Source organism: Propithecus coquereli, unplaced genomic scaffold (genome assembly GCF_000956105.1).
Source record: "Propithecus coquereli isolate 6110/MARCELLA unplaced genomic scaffold, Pcoq_1.0 Scaffold19, whole genome shotgun sequence".
Classification (NCBI taxonomy): domain Eukaryota; kingdom Metazoa; phylum Chordata; class Mammalia; order Primates; family Indriidae; genus Propithecus; species Propithecus coquereli.
The window spans coordinates 2,630,075-2,653,159 of NW_012143856.1; the positions used below are offsets into that span (position 1 = coordinate 2,630,075).

At 40.9% G+C, this 23,085-nt stretch overlaps 2 protein-coding genes across 4 annotated transcripts in view; one reads left to right on the forward strand and one right to left on the reverse strand.

The window, feature by feature from the left end:
- Positions 1-2,898, reverse strand: part of PTX3 (pentraxin 3, long) — a 6,095-nt gene extending 3,197 nt beyond the window's left edge. Inside the window, exons 1-2 of the mRNA XM_012642920.1 lie at positions 2,607-2,898; positions 1,751-2,152 (exon numbers count right to left, since the gene is read on the reverse strand). Of these exons, the coding sequence (XP_012498374.1) occupies positions 1,751-2,152; positions 2,607-2,739 (535 nt within the window). The 5' untranslated portion in view covers positions 2,740-2,898. The remainder of the gene's footprint in view (positions 1-1,750; positions 2,153-2,606) is intronic.
- The window catches only part of VEPH1 (ventricular zone expressed PH domain-containing 1), a 215,472-nt gene that overhangs the window by 59,405 nt on the left and 132,982 nt on the right, over positions 1-23,085 (forward strand). For all 3 annotated transcript variants that reach the window (XM_012642917.1, XM_012642919.1, XM_012642918.1), the window contains exons 5-6: positions 10,831-10,997; positions 19,014-19,223. In XM_012642917.1, coding sequence (XP_012498371.1) covers positions 10,831-10,997; positions 19,014-19,223 — 377 coding nt within the window. The remainder of the gene's footprint in view (positions 1-10,830; positions 10,998-19,013; positions 19,224-23,085) is intronic.

Sequence of the window (23,085 nt, forward strand, 5' to 3'; positions counted from 1 at the left end):
AAGCCCAGGCAGTCAGAATTGCATTCCAAAACATTTCTTGATTGCATCTCAGAAACTCAGCTTCTCTCTAGGCTGCACTGGCCACATGGGTTCATGGAGTGGCACTGAGCGTTGGCCATTTTTTGTGGTCTTCTTTGGGGACCAGTGATTGAGACTCTTGATACCACTTTAAAATATCAGGAACTCTCTCATGAAATGACTTTTAACTAATAGATTTTTCTGATTATATCGTCAAAGACCAAACAAAATTAAAACCAGGTTCTTAGGAGGCTGACAACAGAATGATTAGGAATATCTTAGGAGCCAAGCTGGCAGGAGACCAAGAGAGAAGAAATCAAAGCATGTGGATAAACGTATTATTGGCTACAATAAGAATGAACATCTTAGAGCTCAGAAATACATCCCTCTTCTGCTCCAACTAATATGCAGAGGTGAAGATAAAAATTAGGGTAATTCGTCAGTTTTTCAGGTACATTATATGCACAATGACTTCACACAGTTTGCAAAACAAGAAATCACATCCATTAAAACAGCTGCAGAATTATAATTTGTCTCCTATTACATTAAGGATCTACTACTGTATATTTGATTTTATGCTTTTTCTCCTCTGAAGTCCTATTTAATATTTAAGGAAATATGCTCTGTACTGATAAACAGATCTCAAATACTTAGAAAAGACTAATATTCTGGTATGGTTTCTGTAACTTTAAATGAAATATGCTCTCAAACATGCTTATGATTCTTCCCTCTACCCCATCCAATAAGAGTTGTTTTACTGGAAATACAGGGAAGCTTGGCATTGTAATTGTTTTCTGTTTCTGAGATTTTCAGGAAAAGTGTAAGTTATATTTTGTTACCCAGGACACAGATTTTCTAATATAATCTAAAATAATTCTCACACCACCATTTCTTAGAAATTTTCGCTTATAAAGGAGTATTACTTGACTCCAAATCTTCTATTTCTTTCTTTTAATTAACCATCTTTAAAATGTATTATTTCGGGAACACACGTTTGTTTGGAGATTCATGGAGTGTCACGTGGGACTTTGACAAGTTGCATCTGGTTGGACACAGTCTCTCTCTCCTGTTTGGCCCCATTCTCTGAATCCCTGGGGTTGGGCTCGAGTCGCTTGCACGGCTCCTACACCCGACTGTTCCATGTTGAGTCCCAAACTGCACACCCTCCCACTTCCACTGTTGCGCTAATTCCACAGACCCAGGGGCTGGGGGGCCCCTGAGGAATTCCGCTGACCCAGAGATCAGATTCAGCCTCAAGCCTCTTGCTCGGAATGGGAGGGGAGAAGAGGCTGGCCGTGGGGACCTAAAATAGCGCGGGAAACCAGAGCTCTTCTAAAGACCGAGGCAGGATAAAATTAGAAGACGTGGAAATCCCTAACGGAGGGAAGCTGGGCAGAGAGAGGGGTCACGGTTATAACGGGCCAGTGGAACTGCTACAACGCCTGGTCGGATCAGGTGTTAGGGGCCCTGCACGTCTATTTCAAGACTGTGATGGTTACGTCCACAGCTTTCTTTGGGGTCCCTCAGGGCTAAGGAATACTATTTTTAAAGCCAAGTTTCCCGCCTTGTATAGTGTGTCTGAGCTCTGTGACCGTGCATGCAGAAATAGAGGTCTGCGTGTGCGTTTCTCCATGAAAGCTTCTCCTAGAAGGTTGCCTGACTTGGCTCGCCGCTGCGCGCGCTCGCGGAACAAAGCCGCAGGGGGAGGTCCCGGCTCGCTCCGCATTCTTACCTGCCGGCAGCCGGCGCGGGGCCGCCCAGTCCTGCAGGGCGCTCAGGTCGGCTCGCGTCTGCCGCAGCTCCTCCAGCACCGCGCCCAGGGCGCGCCCCGCCTCCTCCGGGCGCTGCGCCTCGGCGCGCTCCAGGAGCGCCAGCCTGCGGCTCGCCTCGCGACTCGCCTGCAGCAGCTCGTCCAGCGCCGGGGCCAGCCTGGCCTCCTCGGGGGCCGCCGGCGCGCACTGTCTCGCCAGGCTGCCTGCGAGCCGGCCCAGCTCTGCCCGCAGCTTCTGCAGCTCGCCCCGGAGGACGTCGTCCGTGGCCTGCAGCAGCATGCCTTCCCTCATCTGCGAGTTCTCCAGCATGATGAAGAGCTTGTCCCACTCGGAGTGCTCCCGTCTGCAGTCGCACGGCGTGGCTAGGGCGCGGGACACACACGTTACCAGCCCACCCAGGCCTTCCGTGAATATGCTTTGTAAAAGCTGACCTCCCTCGGTGGTGCCAAGTTACAGCCCGTCCCCAGCATCCTGCTGCCCTTTAAAGACACCTCCGAAAAGCAGCGTGTAAATATCTCAAAAAATGACACAGAAACTATTCATTCAGGTACAGATTAAGTTGCACTGTATGAAATTGCCATTTATATAGCTCAAAACAGTCGAATATCGGCCATTCCATGTGGTTCAACCCATTATGAATCTGTTACAGAAATAACTTTTGAAACCTCCCTCTGTCCTCAAGTGCTTCCTACTTTTGCAAAACAAGCTATAGTTTTTAGCTTGTTTCGTTGGCTACAAAGTATATGTATATTATTTAGACTAAAAGAGGTGGACATGCAGTTAGGGTTAGCAGAGAAACAGTTAAAAGGAACTTACGGTCCTCGGTGGTGGGATGGAGTCCATTGTCTATTTCATTGTCCAAATTCACGTACATGAGCTCATAATCATCCGAGTTCTCGGCCAACACCGCAGACCAGAGAGAACAAAACAGAATCCCAAGGAGATACATCGCTGGAAAGAGGCAAAGTTCTTTCCACAACTGGCAGGAGGGGAAGAGAGGCAAGAGGCTCTCGAGCGAGCTGAGTTTGAGCAGAGGAGAGGGAGAGTGAGAGGCAGGGGCAGAGAGCCCTTAATAAATGCTGGGGAAAGCCTGAATGGGGATGAATGAGTAATGCTGGTGGCACTGCGGTAATGGGAGTTCCCCCGAATTTGCGGGGGAAGGGGCTGGGTGGGAGGGCGAGGGAGACGTGGAAGTTACACAATGTTAAACCGTAAAGGTTTACACTGCCTCAGATTAATTGGAGAAGGGTCAGAGGGGAAAGAGGAAACTGGGCTTCCACTGTCCCCCTGAGGATTGCATTGGTAACAATGAGGGGTAGAGGCCAAGTGGGTAGGGGGAGAGAGAATTCACCCAGCACTGAGGTGTGAAGGCAAATCATCATTTCAACATTTTGTGTGAGCCCTTATTTCACAACCCTTTATGTACAGAAAATATTTTTTTCAGTTTTTCTTTGTACACTGTTTCACAGGTCCAACCTGTGAAAATGACCCTGAGTCCAAGATAAACTAACATATTAAGAATTTCTCTGATCCTAGAAGCCAGGTCCATTCAGAGTTATCTTGTCTTTAATCCTGGTGTTGCAACTGTACTTTTATAAACATACCTTTTTAATGACAAACAACATGGTACAACTGGGTAAACCTAAAATGGGAAAGAGCTGGGGAAAAGGAATAAACTGATTTTTGGTATGCTTCTTTTCATAATCTGGTATTATGTAGATATTATATTATTCTATGAAGCTTAGAGGCAAGGATCATATTACAAAAGTAAGTTTAGAGATTTCTGCTTCTGACAATATTTAGAGGTCTGTATCAGCTGAAAACTGTCCTGTGCAAAGTACCTAGAAATATATTTACAGTTTAATAATAAAAACTTAAAAGGTACAGATGAGCTCCCAATAAAGTAAGGGAAATATCTGGGGGCCAAAGAGAGGAAATCAAAAACAGAACAATAAACCCATGAGTGGATTCTAGGACTACTCTGGAGGGGGTGAAGAGGTGTAGGGTTATTAGTTCTATCACCACCACGTGTTGATGACCATGTGGGAGCAAAACTTAGGCTCAGAGTAGGGAGTTAGAAGTGAGAGCCTCACTAAAACCAGGACCTTCAAAGGGTTATATATTAGATTTCACTAGGTATAATCTGACTCTCTGCCCTAGCACAGGAAAATAGGAAGCAATCATGTTTCTCTTTGACTGAACTCTACGAGGTCCCTAAGAGTTTGTGACTTTGGCCCTGCCCTCACACATATTTGGAATTTAAATATATACTATCTGCCACAGTAAAAAATGAATTCACAATCAAATTCATTTAAACATACGAGGAAACAGGCCATCATAAATGAGAATCAGCAGAGACCAAAAAGGATTAGATGCCCTTCCCCAAGTACTTGATTAATTTAAAATATCAGCTAAAAACTAGACAATAAGTGTGTTTAAAATGATTTAAGATCTAAAAGAAGTAAATGGAAATATGAGAAAAGAATAAGAACAAGACATCAAAAAGAGAAAGGCTAGGTAGATTTTTTTAAAATAAGCAAATATAACTTCTAGAATTTTTTTTTAAAAAGTTAGAATTTTGAAAAGCTCAAGGAATGGATTGAATGGCAAATTAGGAAAAGCTGAAGAGAATGTTAATGAACTGGAAGACAGATATAAGAAAATAATTCAAAATGTACTCCTTCTATGTTCAGTAAAAGTACACTAAAATCCTTTCATTGTTCAGAAAGATGATAAAGAAATTAATTAATTTTGCTTTGTTCAAGAATGTTTGTTGGCTGGGCATGGTGGCTTATGCCTGTAATCCTAGCATTTTGGGAGGCTGAGACAGGAGGATCGCTTAAGGTCAGGAGTTCAAAATCAGCCTGGGCAATAGCGTGACCACATCTGTACAAAAAAATAAAAAAATTAGTGGGATATTGTGGTATGTGCCTGTAGTCCCAGCTACTTGGGAGGCTGAGGCAGGAGGATCTCTTGAGCCCAGGAGTTCAAGGCTGCAGTGAGCTATGATGATGCCACTGCACTCCAGCCTGGGTGACAGAGTGAGACTTTGTCTCAAAAAAAATGAATGTTTGTTGTAATTTTAAGGACAACCACCAAAAACAAAAAGGAAATAGACATCCAAATAAGAGAAATAGAGGGAATTAAAAAAAACTTGATCTCAATAGAAAGCAATGAAGGAGGAAAGAAAATCCTTGTTATAAAAATAAATCCAAATATGCCAATAATAAACATAAATGTTAATGAAACACAGTTTCCAGTAAAGAGACACAGGTTGTCAGATAACAATACTTTAAAAATCCAGCTATCTGTCACTTACAAGAGCTACACGTAAAACATAAGGAAGTAGAAATGTTGAAAGTAAAAAAAATTAAAAGGAGGGTATGAGAAGAACATACCAAGGAAGTGCTAGCATAGAGATAATAATATTAGTCAAAAATAGGCTTAGGCAAAAGGGAATAATTAAATTATGATAAAAGAAACACTTTAACAGGAAGATATCTCAGAACTATCTAGTAACATAGTTTCAAAAAATATAAACCAAAGATTGACAGAATTATAAGAAGTTGACAAACCCATAATCATGGAGGGAGATTTTAATATAACTGATAAATCTACCCTGTCATGACTGATCATTCAAATGCCAAAAAAAAAAAAAAACCTGCTAAAGGATACAGAAACTTAAACTATATAATTTAAAGTTTGATATTTTGAAATATATAGAGCACTGCCCAGATGGTTTGATACCATGTCCTACCAAACACTCAAGGAACACATAATCCCCATCTTATATAAACTCCTTCTGAGAATAGAGCATACAGGAATGCAGTAAATTCTTTTTATATGTCTAGTAAGTGTGATACCAAAAAGAGACAATGACAGTATAAGAAAGGAAAACTGTGACCAGTCTTATTTAAGAACATAGATGCAAAAGCTCTTAATAAAGTATTAGCCAAACTCATTAATAATGCATAAAATACATCATGTTTATTTCAATACTGCAAGATTGATTAAATGTTAGAATTACATTAGCAGTTTAAAGGAAAAGAATCGTATGATCATGTCAACAAATGAGAAAAAGCACATGGTAAAATTCAACACTTATTAATGATCAAACTAGAAAGCAGACAGGAACTTACTTAAACTGATAAATATACACATAAAACTTATAGAAACAGATACATATGTAATTGTAAATCCCTGGAAACATACTCTTTAAAAACAGGAATAACACAAAGATACCTGTAAACACTGGTTCTATTTGTCAAAGTATATATTGGAGGTCCCAGCCAATAAAGTAGGACATGAGGACACAAGGAGAAGAAATGCGAGGAATAGAATGGAAAGAAAGAAACGAAGCTATTATCAATCATCATGAATTGATCACCAATATACAGAAAACCTAAGAGACTCAAAAGACATTATTAATAAAAGAATTGAGCAAGTTTTGTTGGATTTTAAATCAGCATACAAGAATCTATTGCTTTTTTTAATATTAGCAGATACGTTAAAAAATTTTTTGAAATTTTTCATTTACAGTAGCAACAGCATCAATTTAGCATAAAATACATAAGGCATAGCTAATTACAACACTATTGAAAAACATAAAAAAGATCTACACAGAGAAAGATAAATCACGTTCTTGAATGAATGGGAAGACTCAATTTTACAAAGATGTCAATTATCCCAAATTAGTCTATGGATTCAATATGGAAGAAAAAATCCCAGCCTGGTTTTTCAAGGAAGTTAACAAACTGATACTAAAATTTATATACAGCAGCCAACAGTAATTTGAAGAAGTAGAAAGTAAGGAAATTTGCCCCATGAGATATAATGATTTATTGTAAAGTTGTTGTAATTAAGAAAATGTGGAATTGATGAATGGATAGATAGATGTCCAGAAATAGAAATTAAAATTAGGAAAACCTAATATTTGAAAGAGGTGTTGCAAATCAGAAGAGTAACAATTGACTCCTCAATAAATGGTGCTAGAACAACTATTTATACTCAAAGAAAAAAATATAATTAGATTCCTTCCTTATAGGGACGAAAGTAAATTCCAGATGGGTTAAAGATAAATACCAAGAAATAAACCATATTGATTTAAGGAGAAAATATAGGAGAATGTTTTTATGAACCTAGAGTATGGAAAGATTTTTCAATACCAAAAAACACAAGCTATAAAGTAAAAAATTAGAAAAAATCAACTGTTTTAAGATTCTAATTTAAAATTGATAAGCCAACAAAAACATAGTCTCCAGAAAAAATAAAAAATTTCTACAAATTAATAAGAAGAAAGTAAGCATCCCAATAGAAAATGGGCAAAGGATATAAATGGCCCAATCACAACAGAGGAAATGACCTGTAAATATATGTAAAAAGAATGCTCAGCCTCAAAAGAAATTAAGGAAATAAAAATTAAAACAAACAAAAACATGAGATACCATCTTACACCCCATCAGATTAGCAAAAAACCAATGTCTATCAAGACTAAATGTTAGCAAGAATGTGGAGCAACAGAAACACTCATGCTGCTGGTGAGAGTGTAAATTGTTATAATCTCGGTGGTAGGCAGAATAATGGCCCCCTAGAACCTGTGAACATGTTATGTCGTATTGCATATCAGATAGGATAAGGTTGCTATATAAGATAGGGAGATAATCCTGCATTACTCAGGTGGGCCCAGTGTAATCATAAGGGTCTTTAAAAGTGGCAAAGAGAGGCAGATGAGAGAATCAGAGGGAGAGATATGATGACAGAAAAAGGATCAGAGAGATGCCTTGTTTCTGGCTGTGAAGATGGAGGAAGAAGCCACAAACCAAGAAATATAAGTGGCCTCTAAAAGCTGGAAAAGGAAACAGATTCTCTCCTAGAGGCTCCGGGAAGGAACCCAGCCCTGCCAACAACCTGATTTTAACTTAGTGAGACTCATATCAGACTTCTGAACTGCAGAAATATAAGATAATAAATATGTGTAACTTCAGGCCACTAGTAACAATTGCAATAATTTCTTACGGCAGCTATAAGAAAACTAAAACAACCACTTCACTAAGAAATTTTGGAACATCTAGAAATTCATCTCCCAGGAACATATCCACTGCTTTGCCACTTAATTATGTGGTCCAGAGACCATCAGCATCACCTGAGAGCTTGTTAGAAATTCATATTCTCAAGTCCTGCCTCCAACCAGGTGAATCACCATCTATGTTTTAACAAGATGTCCAGGTGATTTATTTCTAAGCACATGAAACTCAGAAACACTGCCCTAGGGAATATCTACCACTTATGCGTAAAGAGATAGGTATAGCACCAACTTTAGCACTATTGGTAAAAGCAAATAATAGTATCGATAATGTAATGTCTTTCAACCATAGAGTATATGAATAAATTGTTGCATATTTATACAATGGAATACCATACAGCTGTGAGAATAAATGAAGGAGAGCTCCTTAGAGATAAAACTTTGACATAACATTGAATGAGAGGCTGGGTGCAGTGACTCACGCCTGTAATCCTGGCACTCTGGGAGGCTGAGGCAGGAGGATTGCTCGAGGTCAGGAGTTTGAAACCAGCCTGAGCAAGAGCAAGACCCTGTCTCCACTAAAAGTGGAAAGAAATTAGCCGGACAACTAAAAATATATAGAAAAAATTAGCTGGGCATGGTGGAACATGCCTGCAGTCCCAGCTACTCAGGAGGCTGAGGCAGAAGGATTGCTTGAGCCCAGGAGTTTGAGGTTGCTGTGAGCTAGGCTGACGCCATGGCACTCTAGCCTGGGCAACAGAGTGAGACTCTGTCTCAAAAAAAAAAAAAAAAAATTGAATGAGAAAAAAATATGTTGCAAAGGATATGTACAGTACGATACTATTTACATAAAATTTTAAAGCAGAGAAAACAACGCTATAAGATGTTTATTGATACATACGTAATTAAAGTGTGAAAACACTTATGAAGATAATAAATACTACCTTCAGGGTGATGGTTGCCCCTGGGGAGAAAAGGAAATGAATGGGAAGGGAAGTTATTACGACACAAGGTTAAGTTTCAACAAAGCTGGTTGGTGAGCACATCAGTGTTCCTTACATTATTGCGTACATTTGTCTGATGGCTTGAAATATTTCATAATTAAAAAGACTGTATTAGTTATGAGTGAAATTTATAAGATTTCTACACCCCAGTGTGTTCATCAGTTTCTAATTCAAAAAAAAGTTCTTCTGCATTTATTTTTGTATTGTTTGATTGAAATTGAAGTCAGCTGAAAATGACTAATCTGGTATTTTCCCCTTCAAGGCTCCCAGGGACTTTAGTGAGTGTTGTACCAAAAAGTCTTACACCAGCTTCCTGTCTTAGAGTCCAACTACTGTCCCATTTAACGTGACCTTTTTCAGCAGTTGGTCAGTATGTCCACATGACTAAGTTCTATGATCTAACATGTTCTGTACAAATTGTACATTAAAAATTCCTGATCCTTTAAAGAGAAGCTCTTAGTAAAAATAAACAGAAAACAAACAATATAAATTGTTTGAAATTAAATTGTTGAAAATAAATACTGATGGACACAACCTTTTTGAAAGAAAACCTGAAATATTTTCACCATCTCATACTGTGTGGGCATGTGACTAAAACCAGGTTGAGATTAATTGTATGAATTGCATGTGGAAAAAGCAATTTTCATTATTTATTGTTACCCAAATATGTTCAATTTTATTCAAAATCACCCTTTCATGGCTGAGCGCGGTGGCTCACGCCTATAATCCTAGCACTCTGGGAGGCCGAGGCGGGTGGATCGCTCAAGGTCAGGAGTTCGAGACCAGCCTGAGCAAGAGCGAGACCCCGTCTCTACTAAAAAAATAGAAAGAAGTGATCTGGACAACTAAAAATATATATATATAAAAAATTAGCCGGGCATGGTGGCACATGCCTGTAGTCCCAGCTACTTGGGAGGCTGAGGCAGAAGGATTGCTTGAGCCCAGGAATTTGAGGTTGCTGTGAGCTAGGCTGACGCCATGGCACTCTAGCCAGGGCAACAGAGCAAGACTCTGTCTCAAAAAAAAAAAAAAAATCACCCTTTCATTAAATTTAGATATTGATATCCTGAAAATCCTGGTCTTCGTTCCTTAAGAGTCATTTCTAAATGTCTTTTATATATGAACATGTTGCCACTACTCATGAAAGTCCACATATGTGTAACTCCTCCTTATTCGATTCTTTCTGTGTGTCTTCTATATACAAAGCCAGATTTAAAGTAAAAGTAAAGAGAGTCAAGGAAATTCTTGTTTAAGAAATCCCTAAAAACCAATTCCCCTGGGACATTTAAGTACTTGAGAGGATTTTAAGAAAAAAAATCCATACCATAAAGTGATAAGCAGATGTTGCCCATATGTTGTTTGCAGATAAGTTCCTGTAGCGAATGTAATATTTTTTCTTGAGGTTTTGCCATTTTAAAATCCAGTTGTCTATACGTGTCTTTGAGGCAAATCATGTGTGACAAACAAGCTAAGCCTAAACTTCCCTAGAAATAGTGCAGAAATTGGGGATTTAAATTTGCATTGTTAGCTTTTTAAACTATTGATAAAAATAAGGCATAGTTTCTATAAGTCAGTTGTCTAAATCATGCCTTCATATCTCTCAGGAACATGAATATATTCCTATGCACTTTTTTATTTTTTTTTGGTTCAGTTTCATTTAGGTTCATGCTTATGGCACTGCTTAATTTTTATTTAATCATCCAAATGTTGTTTCTCATCAGGAATTCTTTATCAGAACTGTTTCCTTTTAAGGGTGCGGTAAAAGTTCCTCTATCCCCATGGAGTGTTACTCAGGAAAGTTTTTCATTAAATAATGATGCTGATCATATCATAAAATATTTTCTTTTATGAAATCAGTTTATATCATGCTTTAGTGATATTTTTAGCAGAAGACTTGGCCATCAGTCTGTGCTATCTAATGCGTAAGCGCCAAGGTTATTGCATTGACAATAGTGTTATTTCTGTTGCTCATGGGCTGATAAAGTCATCATTCCTTTTATTGTTCCTTCAACAGGTAATGTCATGTTGTTGAGGGTGCTACCTGCTGTGTATGAAAAGCAGCCTCAGCCAATTAACAGACACCTGACAGAACTCCTGGCCTTGATGTCTCAGCTGGGACAAGCAGAACAGTACCATCTACTACGGCTTTTGCATGTAGCAGCAAAGAGAAAACAACTAGAGGTAAAAAGCACATTATATATGTAAATTCTGCCTTAGGGGAAAGTAGGCGCCATGAAGTCCTACAAAGGGAGTAGCATCATGGCCAGACCCAAAAGAATGCATAGTTCCGTGCAGGTGACACGAGGTTGGGAGTCCTGGACACTGGAAAACATGCTTCACAGGAGGCTTCAGGAGATGAGATCAGGAAGACAGGCCAATGCCTGAGCCTCACCCCCAGAGATTTTGATTCAGTAGACCTGGGGTAGGGACCTCAATTCTATCTTTTTTACAAGTGCCCAAGTGGTGCTGCTGCTGCTCCCCCAGGGCCCACACATTGACCAGCAAGACCAGAGCTCAGGCAGAGGCCTGGGGACCTCTGTGTTCCCAGTATGCATCTTTGTTTTTTCCCTTAAAACAATATATTGTCATTATTTTTGCATGTGTGTCTGGTTCAGTGCACCGTAAATTCTTCGAGGTGCGCAAGCCTTATGTCTACATATTCATACGTACTCCTTAGCATAGTGCTGGGCACATAGTAGGAATTCAATAAAAAGATTCATAGAAGTCTTGTCAGACCCCTGGATACAGCCCTTCTGTGGCTGTCCAGGGACTCAGGATAGGGCTTATGAGGCCATTTAAAACCAGGCTTCCAACCACTACCTGGCCTCATAGGGCCCCTCTAGCCCCAGCACCTTGAACAACTGCGGTCCCCGGGACTCGCTGATGGGCACTCTCTCCCAGGCACACATGCTATATTCTCCACCTGGAATGTTCATCCGTCACCACTGCCACCCTCTCTTGGATGACTATTCCAGTCCTTTAGACAACAGCCTAGATGGCACTCTCTTGCCAGAAATCCTCTCTGCCTCCTTTTTACCTCCAGTCCCTGCCATGGAAAATTTCATATTGTGATGAATTTGTCTGTGCTAGTCTCTCCTTCTGGACCACTTTGAGGGGATACAAATGCTTAAGACATGAGAACTGTTTTGTCCACCACTGTGTCCCCACTGCCCAGCACAGTACCTGACACACAAGTCCCTTTATGAGTACTCCTTTACACAGATGAGTTAGTATTAGTACTATTTGCAAAAATCTTGGTCATTCACAAAGGATTTTTTTTTACATCTAATAGCTCTTTAATCCTACCAATAACTCTATGATGTGTTATTTCTTCTTCATTTTACATCAGCCAAAATGGATGCCCTTAGAGGTTGACTACTGTCACACAGGTAGTAAATGGTAAGACAGCTCCAGGACTTTGAGACCAGGCCCTCTGACTCCCAACTAACAGCCTCCTCTCTTGGCCTGGAGAAGTCACGGAGCAGCTTCCACTTGAGAAGGGTACAGGAGAGTAGTTCTCCCAGTGCTGGCTCCAGCGGGTGAGGGGCAGGAAGGTGGACAAAAGGCACTAATGGTAGCTGAGCTCATACCATGTGCCAGGCACTGTGTAGGTGTTATATGCAGACATTATCTCATTTAATCCTCACAACAGCTTTTTGTTTTATAAATGGAGAAGCCAGAGTTTGGAGAGGTTGAGAACAGTGCTGGTACCGAGTGACTCAGTAAGGTGGTTTGTCCCACCTGCCTCGTCTTTATCTCCCTTCCAATCTACATATGGGCAATATCCATGTCTCCCACTGGCCATTACAGCCAAACTACCCTCCCTAAAACTGTCCTGTAGAGATATTCTGGGCCTGACACTAGGTAGGTCACATTCCAAAAGCCAGACAGGTAAGAACAAGCTACAACACAAACCCAGTCTAATTCCAGCCAGTAAAATCTTTGACCTCAACTCAGTAAAGAATGGAGGCTGCATAGCTGTGGTTTGTGGAGCAAATGGGAGTTCCAGAGGATATAGCAGAAGGAGAGGGAGAGAGGGCAGTCAGAGGCGAGCTAGACAGAGAAGGAGGATGAACAGAATGAGGAGAGAGTGAGCGCAGGTTCTGGCAGGTGCTGTGGGTGCTGAGTGTGGATCTCAGAAGGAAGAGGCCAGGGTTTCAGAAGCACCTATAGTGATGTGAACGGACCCCACCGTGCCAGGCTCCTAACCGGCAGGAAGAAGCTGAAACAGGGGAACCACCGCCACAGGCAGTGAGATGCGAAAATGCCTGATTCACCTCCTCCCTCGCCCCTTCCTTCAGTAGGCAGTGGGCAAGGAGAGCAGGAGGAAGTATGGACAAAGGGTTTACTGAGAGAGGAGAGGGAAATAAGTGGCAACAACCAGAAATGCGGACTGCAGCTTTCCATTTAAGCCTACTTAATTTCATTTAGGATGAAATGAGGAGCTAAATAAGGAGGTTTTTGACCCTGTGAAATTTGAATCGAAGTGGAAAGTTTATTCTGCACAAAAGCTTCGCGGATGCTCTGTAACTCAGAGGTGAACTCAGTGAGTTCTCCAGCAAGGGCAACATGCAGGGATGTTTCATATTTTCTTGAAAGCCCTTCTCACTGCCCACCCTCTGTAACCAGTGACAGCAAGGCTCTTCAGAGAAGGACAGTCAATAGTTAACCCTTGAAAGAAATATTTCTCTACATAAAGCTGACTAGTCCATGAGATTGCAAAAGTTGTGTAGCTTTAACATCCGCATATCTGTGAACTCCAGGATGTGGCTAGGTGAGCATGTGAATCCCCTTCCTGCATCGTTGCCCTCTGGGGATCCCACTTTTCAGGAAACTATCCTTCCCAGATGGAGGGAGGCAGTTCCTGGTTAGTGATTTGGGGTTGGTACCTCCAGAGAATCCTTGGGATCCATTTATAGGAAAAGGCTGGGTAGTCAATTTTCCAAACGGCCTTTATGAGAATCAATTCTGTATTCTTGGCTGCCATAACCATGCTGTAATCTGGCCAACAAAAGGAACAGAATTTAGTAACATGTATGAGCACATCTGTTATTATCCCCAGAACGTGGACTTCTAGCCCACATCCAAGCACACAGCAATGAGTGACGGAAAGTGGCAAGGGCAGCCCTCCACTGATGGATGCTCAGACCCAAAGGGACTGCTTTTGTGATCTGGTCCCTAAAGGAGAGAGTCATTTTCTAAGATTTTTTCTCATCAGTGTAGAGCATTCCTATCCACATACCTAATCCTACAGCACCTAACACAGCATCACCGGCTGACAACACTCAGAGGTCACTTTTGATATTTACTTAAAAGAAGGCATCATTTACGTAACACTAAGAAGATGGAGTGCTGGAGTATGTAGACTGTTTTGGAGCAGTCTTTGGAGCAGAACCGTGGTTTCTGGAACATATAATATTTCTCATTATGATGGGAATAAGTAGTAAATGAGAGCAGCATTTTGTAGATTTCCAGAGATTAATAGATTCTTAATGCAACTAAACTAACTAAAAGAGAAAATTGGGCCTGAGGACTAGTAGAAAAGAAAGTGTGAGTGTGTGTATACTCACTCTATCTTTTATTCCATACATAAGAATTTAAATGTCATTTACTACCATTAAGTCATGGCACTGTTTTTAGACGGCCAGGGGAGATATATCCATAAAACCTCAAGGACAAAATGCTAAACCTGTGAACAGTCTGCTATAGGAGCACAGAAGAGAAAGTGACTAATTCTGCTCAGGAAAGACCAGAGAAGTCAAGGCTGAGGCTCCTCCCTGGGCTACTTGCTTTAGAGGATTCTTTCCTGACTTCCTCTGCTTATGCCCTGATTCCCATTCACCCCCTTGCCTGCTAACTAAGTTTGGGTACCTGGGACTTTGGAATTCCTTTCCTAGGTACCTCAGTTTGCTTCCAGGCTTGTGAAGGACTGGTTCCTGGGTCTGTTCTCCTGAGAACAAGCTGTGCCAACAGCTGACCCCATATTCCTGAGGGTGGCCTCGAGGAGCATGCATATGTGGGCTGGGTGTTCACATGCAGGGCAAAGCCAGGAGTAGGAAAAGAAGGGAAGAGGTGGGGCAAGGAAGGAGGGGTGGAGAGCATCTCTCCCTATTCCTTCTAACACTCTACCGAGGCCAAAATTTCTAAATTCAAGTCAAGCATCACAGATTATTATCAAGTACATTTGTCAGGTAGGAGGATAGCCATTTTACATAGCTGCTGAATATTTGGATGTGCGGTATGGGGGCATCTGCTTTTACTCTAGCTCCAGGTCCTGTAGGTGTTAGGATGGGCTGGAAGGAAGGCTTCCCAGAAGCAGAGATACCTGAGATCAGATTTGAAAGTATGAGATTTCTATCCATGTTCAAGCCACTGTGGATGGTCAGTGCCATGTAGCTGGGTCATGGAGGAGAAGACAGCACATGGAAGAGAAGACCCTGGAATGCCATGGCATTGGGAACACCATGGGCCATGAGAAATCTTTGAAAGTCTCTAAGAGAAACTTAAGATGAGCAGATTGGGCTGTGGGAATGATAACTCTGGTGGCAGTGAGGAAGCTGAATGGAAGGGAGAGAGACTTGAGGCAAGGAGGCCAGTTCAGCAGCTCTTCCAGCAGTCCATGGGATGGGGTTTCAGCTTCTCTCTGAAAACCATCTAGGTTGTCTTAGTGGCTACTCTGCTCTCAGCAAAGACAAGGCTTTCCCTGGGACATGAAGCCAGATCCCAATGAGGCAGCACTGAAGACACCAGCCTAAGGAAATGCCCTGTGTTTAGAAAATAAAACTCCTTTTAATCCAAGAATAATCTATCTAAGGCCCAAAACACCACTTTTCTTTCATGTGTGTGATAAACTTCAAGAAATATCTGTCTTTTCTATCAGCATCATGACAAACTCTGGGATATTAGGAATTCAGAGTAAAGTAATCAACTTTTGTTTAATTTGTAACATTGTTATTATTTACTTTACATTATTCAGGGCTTCTTTTCCTCTTTGTAGGAATTAAACTGTGCATATGTATTTGCCTTAAGCAAGTGAGCCTTCCTGCTTTCTTGATTGCTTGTTGCTCCCTCCCTCCCTTCCTTCCTTCCTCCCGCCTTCCCTCACTCACACACTCTTCCTCCTTTCCTTCCTTTCCTTTCCTTTCCTTTCTTTTCCTTTCCTTTCCTTTTCTTTATGGGGTGAAAGATGAAACACACGCTGTGTGGCTTGGGATGTATGGCTGGAGTGTAAATTAAAAAATAAAATCAGCATGACTAGAAGCACATGCCACAGAGACCTTGGTGTTCCAGGAATAGGAGCTGAAGAGTAAGGGCTGGGAAATGGAATTTTTTAGAATGGGGAAGGAAATGTGTAAGCATTTTCCATTCTAAACACTCAAGTTAAGTATGTTGCCCTCACCCAGAGCAGCTGGCTGACACTTCTGCTGTATGTGCCAGCGACTCACGGCTTCTCCTGAGGACATACAATCGCTCCTGAATGCACAGGCATCATTTACGGAACTGGCCATTCATATATGCCATTTACCAGAAACTAGCCCTGTGCTTTCCTCCAAAAGTACTAGATATGAATATAAAGTCTGAATCTATATGTAGGGTAATTTTAGTTATCTCGAAACTTTCCTCTTTTATATCCCCGTTAATCATGTATATGACACATGACAGTATATATGTTTAGACATTACATACAACTCCTCAACTACTATGGGGTGGGCGCACATATTTTATTCAAATGACACCCTATAAGGTCATTTAAAATTTCCTTTCTTTGACTTGTTCCTCAAATACCCATTAACTCACCTCTGGCCAGGCTCTCTGCTAGGCATTGGGTATACAATGGTCTACAAAATAGATGTGATACTTGACCTTGTAGAGCTCTCAATCCCACCCAAAAGACAGACATCTAGACCAGCGATAAGAAGGAAGCATGGGAAGGGCCCGCTCAGAGCCACTTGGGGCACAACAGGAGCTTCAGCAGAGGCACTAGACTGAGAGGAAAGGGGAGAGGAGTTGAGAATGGCCTTTAAAGGAAATAACAATTCATCTGAGGCCTCAGGAATAATTAGGAGTTACTCCAGCAAAATAGGGGAAACAAGAATTCCAGGCAAAGTGAGTCACGTGAATAAAATCCCAGGTGCAAGAGAAAACTTAGCAGGTCAAGAAGATGTTTTAAGAATTCAGCATAGTTGAAGTGTGACATATGGTGGGGTCTGGATGTGGGGAGGGTGGAATGGGTGAGTGAGCGGGTTGAGTGTGGGAAAAGGGACAGGAGTCAGGTCAGAGAAGGTAAGATAAGTTTCTGTCTTGACAGCAAGGGCAAGTGACTGAAGGGTTTTAAGAAAAGAAGGGACACCATTTTGACCACAGAGGAAGAAGGGACTGGGCAGGCAAGACTGAAGACGGGTAACCCATGAGGAGCCTGTTGGAATAACCTATATGCAGGATGCCTGGCTCAGTAATATCAGCTTCATGTCCCTGTAAGAGAGGCCTTCCCTGACCACTCCCCCACCTCCACCAGCCTAAATTAGGGCTGAGACTGTCTCTCACAGATGCCTCTATTTTTCCTACATGGTATTTATTAAAATTTATAATTGTGCCTTTCTGATATAACTATTTCTTTTACTGAATGTCTCCCTTACCTGACAGTGGATTATTCCATGAGGGCAGGAATCCTGTCAGACTTAGCTACAGTAGCACCTTGCAAATAGGAAGGACTCCATTGATATTTTTGAATGAGGGAATGGATAGATGAATAGAAATGGAGGGGAGTAGACAGAACTGTGGGACACTTGGGTTGTGGAGTCAACAGGACTTGGTGATTGTTCATGTACGGCTGCTGGTAAGGGACAAACAGTAGCGGAGAGTGATTCCCAGATTTCTGGCTTGAGTAGCCAGGTGGATAATGGTATCGTTTGTGGAGAAACGAGACACTTGCGGCCAGAGGGAGTGGTGGGAGAAGCAGGTTTTTGGCAGGGGGTAGATTATGAGTTCAGCTTTGGGCAGATTGACCTGGGCATCAGATTTTGCTTTAATACTGGAAGCTACACTTAAAGTATTCCTTACCAAAAAAGTAACAAACAAAAGAAGTAAGTGTAGCAGAAATATGGATGAACAAATCTTTTTTACTTTTATTGTTGACTTTCCACAGCTTTCCCTTTACAGTTCTTTTATTTTAGCAGACAAAACAATTCATTAAATTGTTTGTCAGTATGTGACCCCCATGGTCAGGCACAGTGGCTCACGCCTGTAATCCTAGCACTCTGGTAGGTCTAGGTGGGAGATCGCTTGAGGTCAGGAGTTCAAGACCACCCTGAGCAAGAACGAGACTATGTCTCTACTAAAAATAGAAAAATTAGCTGGGCGTGGTGGCAAGTGCCTATAGTCCCAGCTACTCCAGAGGCTGAGGCAGGAGGATCAGTTAAGCCCAGGTGTTTGAGGTTGCTGTGAGCTAGGTTGGTGCCACAGCACTCTAATGTGGGTGGCAGAGTGAGATTCTGTCTCAAAAAAAGAAAAAAAAAAAACAGTAATCTCATTCCACATGAGTTCCATTTTTTAATATGAATTATTTCATCTTTGTATTCATAAAAGCATAAAGAATCAAGAAAAAGTATTAAATAGGGAGAATACGGTATGAATCATTTTGCTTTAATAATTTTATCTTATTAACATTTTGTGACCAAAATGGAAAATTGAAGAAAACGTGGGAGATCTTTCCCGCTTTCTTATTTTTATTATTAAGCATTTCTAAACAGTATTTCTCCAACTTAAAGCTTTGAGTAAAATCAATAAGAATCTCTTGCATATTTATATTTTCCTTTAAATTATAGCTTTCATGGTGGTTGGGGGAAATGCAGCATTCCTGATAAAGACATACACATCAAAACTTGATTTATGAATACCAGCATTAAAGCATTTTGTAAACTTCATTCTTCCACAGCAGGGCATAGATTTAAAAAAAAAAAAAAGAAAGAAAGAAATTAAAATCCCTGAAGATTTTATTGTAAGTTTTAGATTCCACATTTGGGAGATTTGCTTGAGGTCCAACAAGGGTACCAATCCCAGAATGAGTTGCATTCAGAAAATTGAAAATTGAAGAAAAACATTTTGGTCACAAAATGTTTGCTGTCAAAATTGATTCTGATGTAATTAACTTTTCTCTTTGTTTCCTTTCTTCCCTTCTCCTCTCCCCTCTCTTTGTAGGTAGTTCAGAAGTGTATTCCTTTCCTCATTGGGCATTTGAAGGATTCAACCCATAATGACATCATCCTAAACATCCTCATAGAGATAGCAGGTTATGAACCAGTAGCTTTGAACAGTTTTCTTCCAATGCTGAAAGAGATTGGTGAGAGATTCCCCTACCTCATTGGACAAATGGCAAGGATCTATGGAGCTGTTGGGCACGTGGATGAAGTAAGTTTGGCTTTTTCTTTCCATTTCCCTGAATTTCAATCATACTTAATCTATGAGCTCTGGGAATTCTGAGAGTTCCCATTTTCCTTCCAATCCTGCTGCATGGACAATATCCTCTCGGTCAAGGTAGCAGGTTATATGGAAGGATTAGAAAGTGAGGATTTTACTGCTGGAATGTTACCTGAGGAAGGAGGAGAGTTAAAAGGGAGAGAGCACCATGATAGATTCAAGACCGCTTTGCAACAACAGCAGCCAATAAAAGAGCTTTATCTCATTTCTGGTTGCAGTTTCTCTTAACTCAGGAGACCATCAATAAGCACAGAATTAGGTTTCAGAGACTACTGATTAATGAGGGCCCATGGCTATCCTGTCAATAAGTGCCTGGGCTCCATATGTTTTGAGCCCACTGGATGATGTTATTTGGGACATTGAAATAAACCTTCATGGATGTTTAAAAGCACTAGCCTAAATATTTGCATAATGAAATCTTTCAGTAGAGACAGCAGGATGCCTTCAGAGTTCATGGGGATTAGGCAACTAAGAAAGTTTTTAGAAATTCAGGTTCTGAAGACATGTGTGTCTCTCCAATGATTTTATATTAGGATATTGAATTTTTATCTTTTTAAAATAAAAGCAAATATATAATTGATCACGAGAAGATTTTCTCTTAATCCACTTACATATAGCATAATTAGCTATTAGATAAATAGTATAAAATTGTCCAACTTTTAAAAGTGATTTCACAATTCATCAAGTTCAACTCCTTGATTCTGCACAGGATAAAATTAAAAAACAGAAAGCTTATGTGACTTACCCAGACTCAGACTGGGTTAGTTAGTGACCAAGTCGGAATGAGATCTTTGATACCCTTGGTATTCACTTTCAAATTTTGTCTTAAAATGGATCTTTGGTGCTGTTTTATTTTATTTTTGCTGAGCGTTGTGGAGAGTCCTGTGAGTCCTGGGTTTCTTCCTGGCAGAGGATCTTTCTCCTCTGGCTTCCCAGAAGAAGGCAGGAGAACGGAGCTCCCAAGCCTGCACATGTCAACATGAGGGTGGATCTATAAAGGGAATTTATTTCTTTGGTGCAGACATGCTGCCTAGTATAATCCCTTTCTGTTCACTGCTGTTAGGAATGTCTCACACCTGCTATGGTCTGCCTCTGGTAGCACTTTCCCCTACCTGTCACCTTTGCTGCCAGGAGGACCTGCTGGCATGCCCAAATGTTATTAGGCCAACTTCAGCTGGCAGCAGTAACTGAATCTGCTGAGTTTGCAGATCTTTGCAAGGACCAAAAAATTCAACCTCTGAGGTGTGAGGCCCTGGAATCTTTAAAAAGTGTACTCTTTCGGTATTTTGATGATAGTTCTTTTTGTCACAAATACATTTATGATTTATTAACATATGGTAATGCACACTGGAGTTGACTAAACTTCCCATGGAAAACATAACATGCAAAAAAAAAAAAAGTCTAAACACTAGCCACATGCAATTGTGTCACTGTAGGTCTGACTAAGGCTAGTTTGAAACAATGGTCTGTTAGGCCACATTCGACATCCATGAGACTTTCAATGGGTGCAGGGAGAAGGAGAGGTGGATCCGAATAGCCTGAGGAATAAATTATTTCAGAATTCGAATTTATTTGCTTTTTTCCCTGAAACAAACAAATTTTTCTGATGGTCTGATCACCCACTCTTCACCCCCAGCAGAGAACAGTTGTAGATCAAATAATTACCAAAGATATCTGGGTATCAGGATTACAAGGGGAGCTTTTAAATAATGTCTTGGGCCCCATAGAATACTTACTAAATCAAAATCTCCAGGAGAGGGAACCAAGAATCTGGATTTATGGCAACCTCTCCCGAAGTAATTCTGATGCAGCTATTTGTGGATCAGCATTTGGAAACTTCCGACAGAAAATATTTAAAGTGTTTTCTCTCTTAGATTTAGAATCAGGCCTTACCCATCACCCATCCTGTCCTCTTCCATCAAGCCATTGCTAATCAGTTTAACAATTTTCTAGACTACTGGTACAGCAGTTTAGTGTTGATTTGGCTGAGAGTAACAGACAGATCCAAAACAAGAGTGACTTAAACAAAGATGGACAACTATTTCTCTGACAGATAAAGAACTGTAGAAGACAGTCAGTCTAAAGCGCCGTATTTCAGAGACCCAGGCTCTATCTACCTTGTTGCTGTTCCATCCCCAAGCACACCAGACAGCACGTGGCTTCCATTTCATGGTCCAAGATGGCACCAGCTCCACCTATCTTGTCAGAATTTCAACCAGCAAGACGGGAAAAGGGGAGAAAAACTCTTCCAGACAGTCAAACATAGCCTTTATTTACCTCCCATTGGCTAAATAAAACAAAGCTTAGCATGACCATGTCTAACAACAAGGGAGGCTGGAACATGTAGCCCGGATTCAAGTTGCCATATGCTCAGCTAATCAAGACAGAAGGGTATGAAAAATGATGGAGGACAAACAGTCTCTGTTGCAGCTGGCCAATGCATTTCATTCTCTGGATCTGTTCTCTCTTCTCAAAAATAATGGCTTTACAATGGATTACCTCCCTTCTGGCTCTGATATTCTTTGATTCCGTTATTTCATTTCACTTAAGATTGGTCTAATGAAATTACCTATAAATGTCAGGCAGTCTATTTTGCTCAGATATAATGCCCCTTCTTATTCATTTCTAACGCCTAAAATATTACTATTAGAAAGTCCTTTTATTTTTAAGAAGTGCTAAAGTCCAGATGTCCCAAGAATCATTGTAGTAGTCTAAGCAGCTAGTAACTGCTCAATTTGAGTGACTTTGTTCAACTTTATAAATAAAATCTTGTGGAACAATATTCCTAAAGACCAAAACCAATAGGCAAAATATGTATATATGTATATTTCTACCCAACCTATTTCAAAAAGAAACATTAAAAGGTGGGCATGAGAGAGGAAGTCCAGGGTGGGGTCCTCGGAAAAGTAACTGCAATGAAGAGAGAGCAGCAAAAACTTTGCCCTAAAAAAGCCCCACCACTTTCTATGTGAAGAGCTTGGTCCATGGAAAGGCAATGGGCCTCTATGAGACATGGGATGTTTGCAGTGTTTGTGATAAGAGCCACAGGACCCTGGTGATATTTGGCCCAAGGATCCTCTCTCTCTCATCCTGTTCTGGTCTCATCTAAAAATTGACTTAAGTTGACATTTTTCTCTTTAACACCAAAGTAAAACCTTCACTTGTTTTCAGGGGTTCCAAGTACCAGATAATTTCATTACTGGGATTTAAATGATTTTTGAAATACAGAAAAGTCAATCCAACTTTGAGATGCTCTGATTTTTAAAATGTACAATCTGTGACTGATTGGACCCTACTGTTAGACCCCTCCCTTGTTTCCTGGCTTCCAGCAAATCCCATGGTTTTATCTTTAAGAAGAAAAGGGGAGTCTCCTGTGGGTATACAATCAGAGATAGCCACGGGGTTAGAGTCAGCCCGGAATCACACAAGTTGTTAATTAGCTTATGCCTCACCTTCTGTGCTTGAATGAAGCCAGGTGTAAGAACTGCAGGGCTGTTTATTGGGAACCAAGCGGGTTTGCCTGTCTTTCAAATCAGGGCCCATCTGGGTGGGCAAACTGTTTTCAACAGCTTGATAGCAGTGTCACAATTTTTCCATCTGTATTGCACCCAGAGTTGTATATGTAAAACAAAAAATAAAATCCTACCGATTCTTATTTTCTCTATCTCCCAAATTAATTCAGGGATCTTTTTTGCCCAAACTTAAATGAAGTCATGTTTAATAGCCATATAGGGCCGGGTGCGGTGGCTCACGCCTGTAATCCTAGCACTCTGGGAGGCCGAGGTGGGTGGAT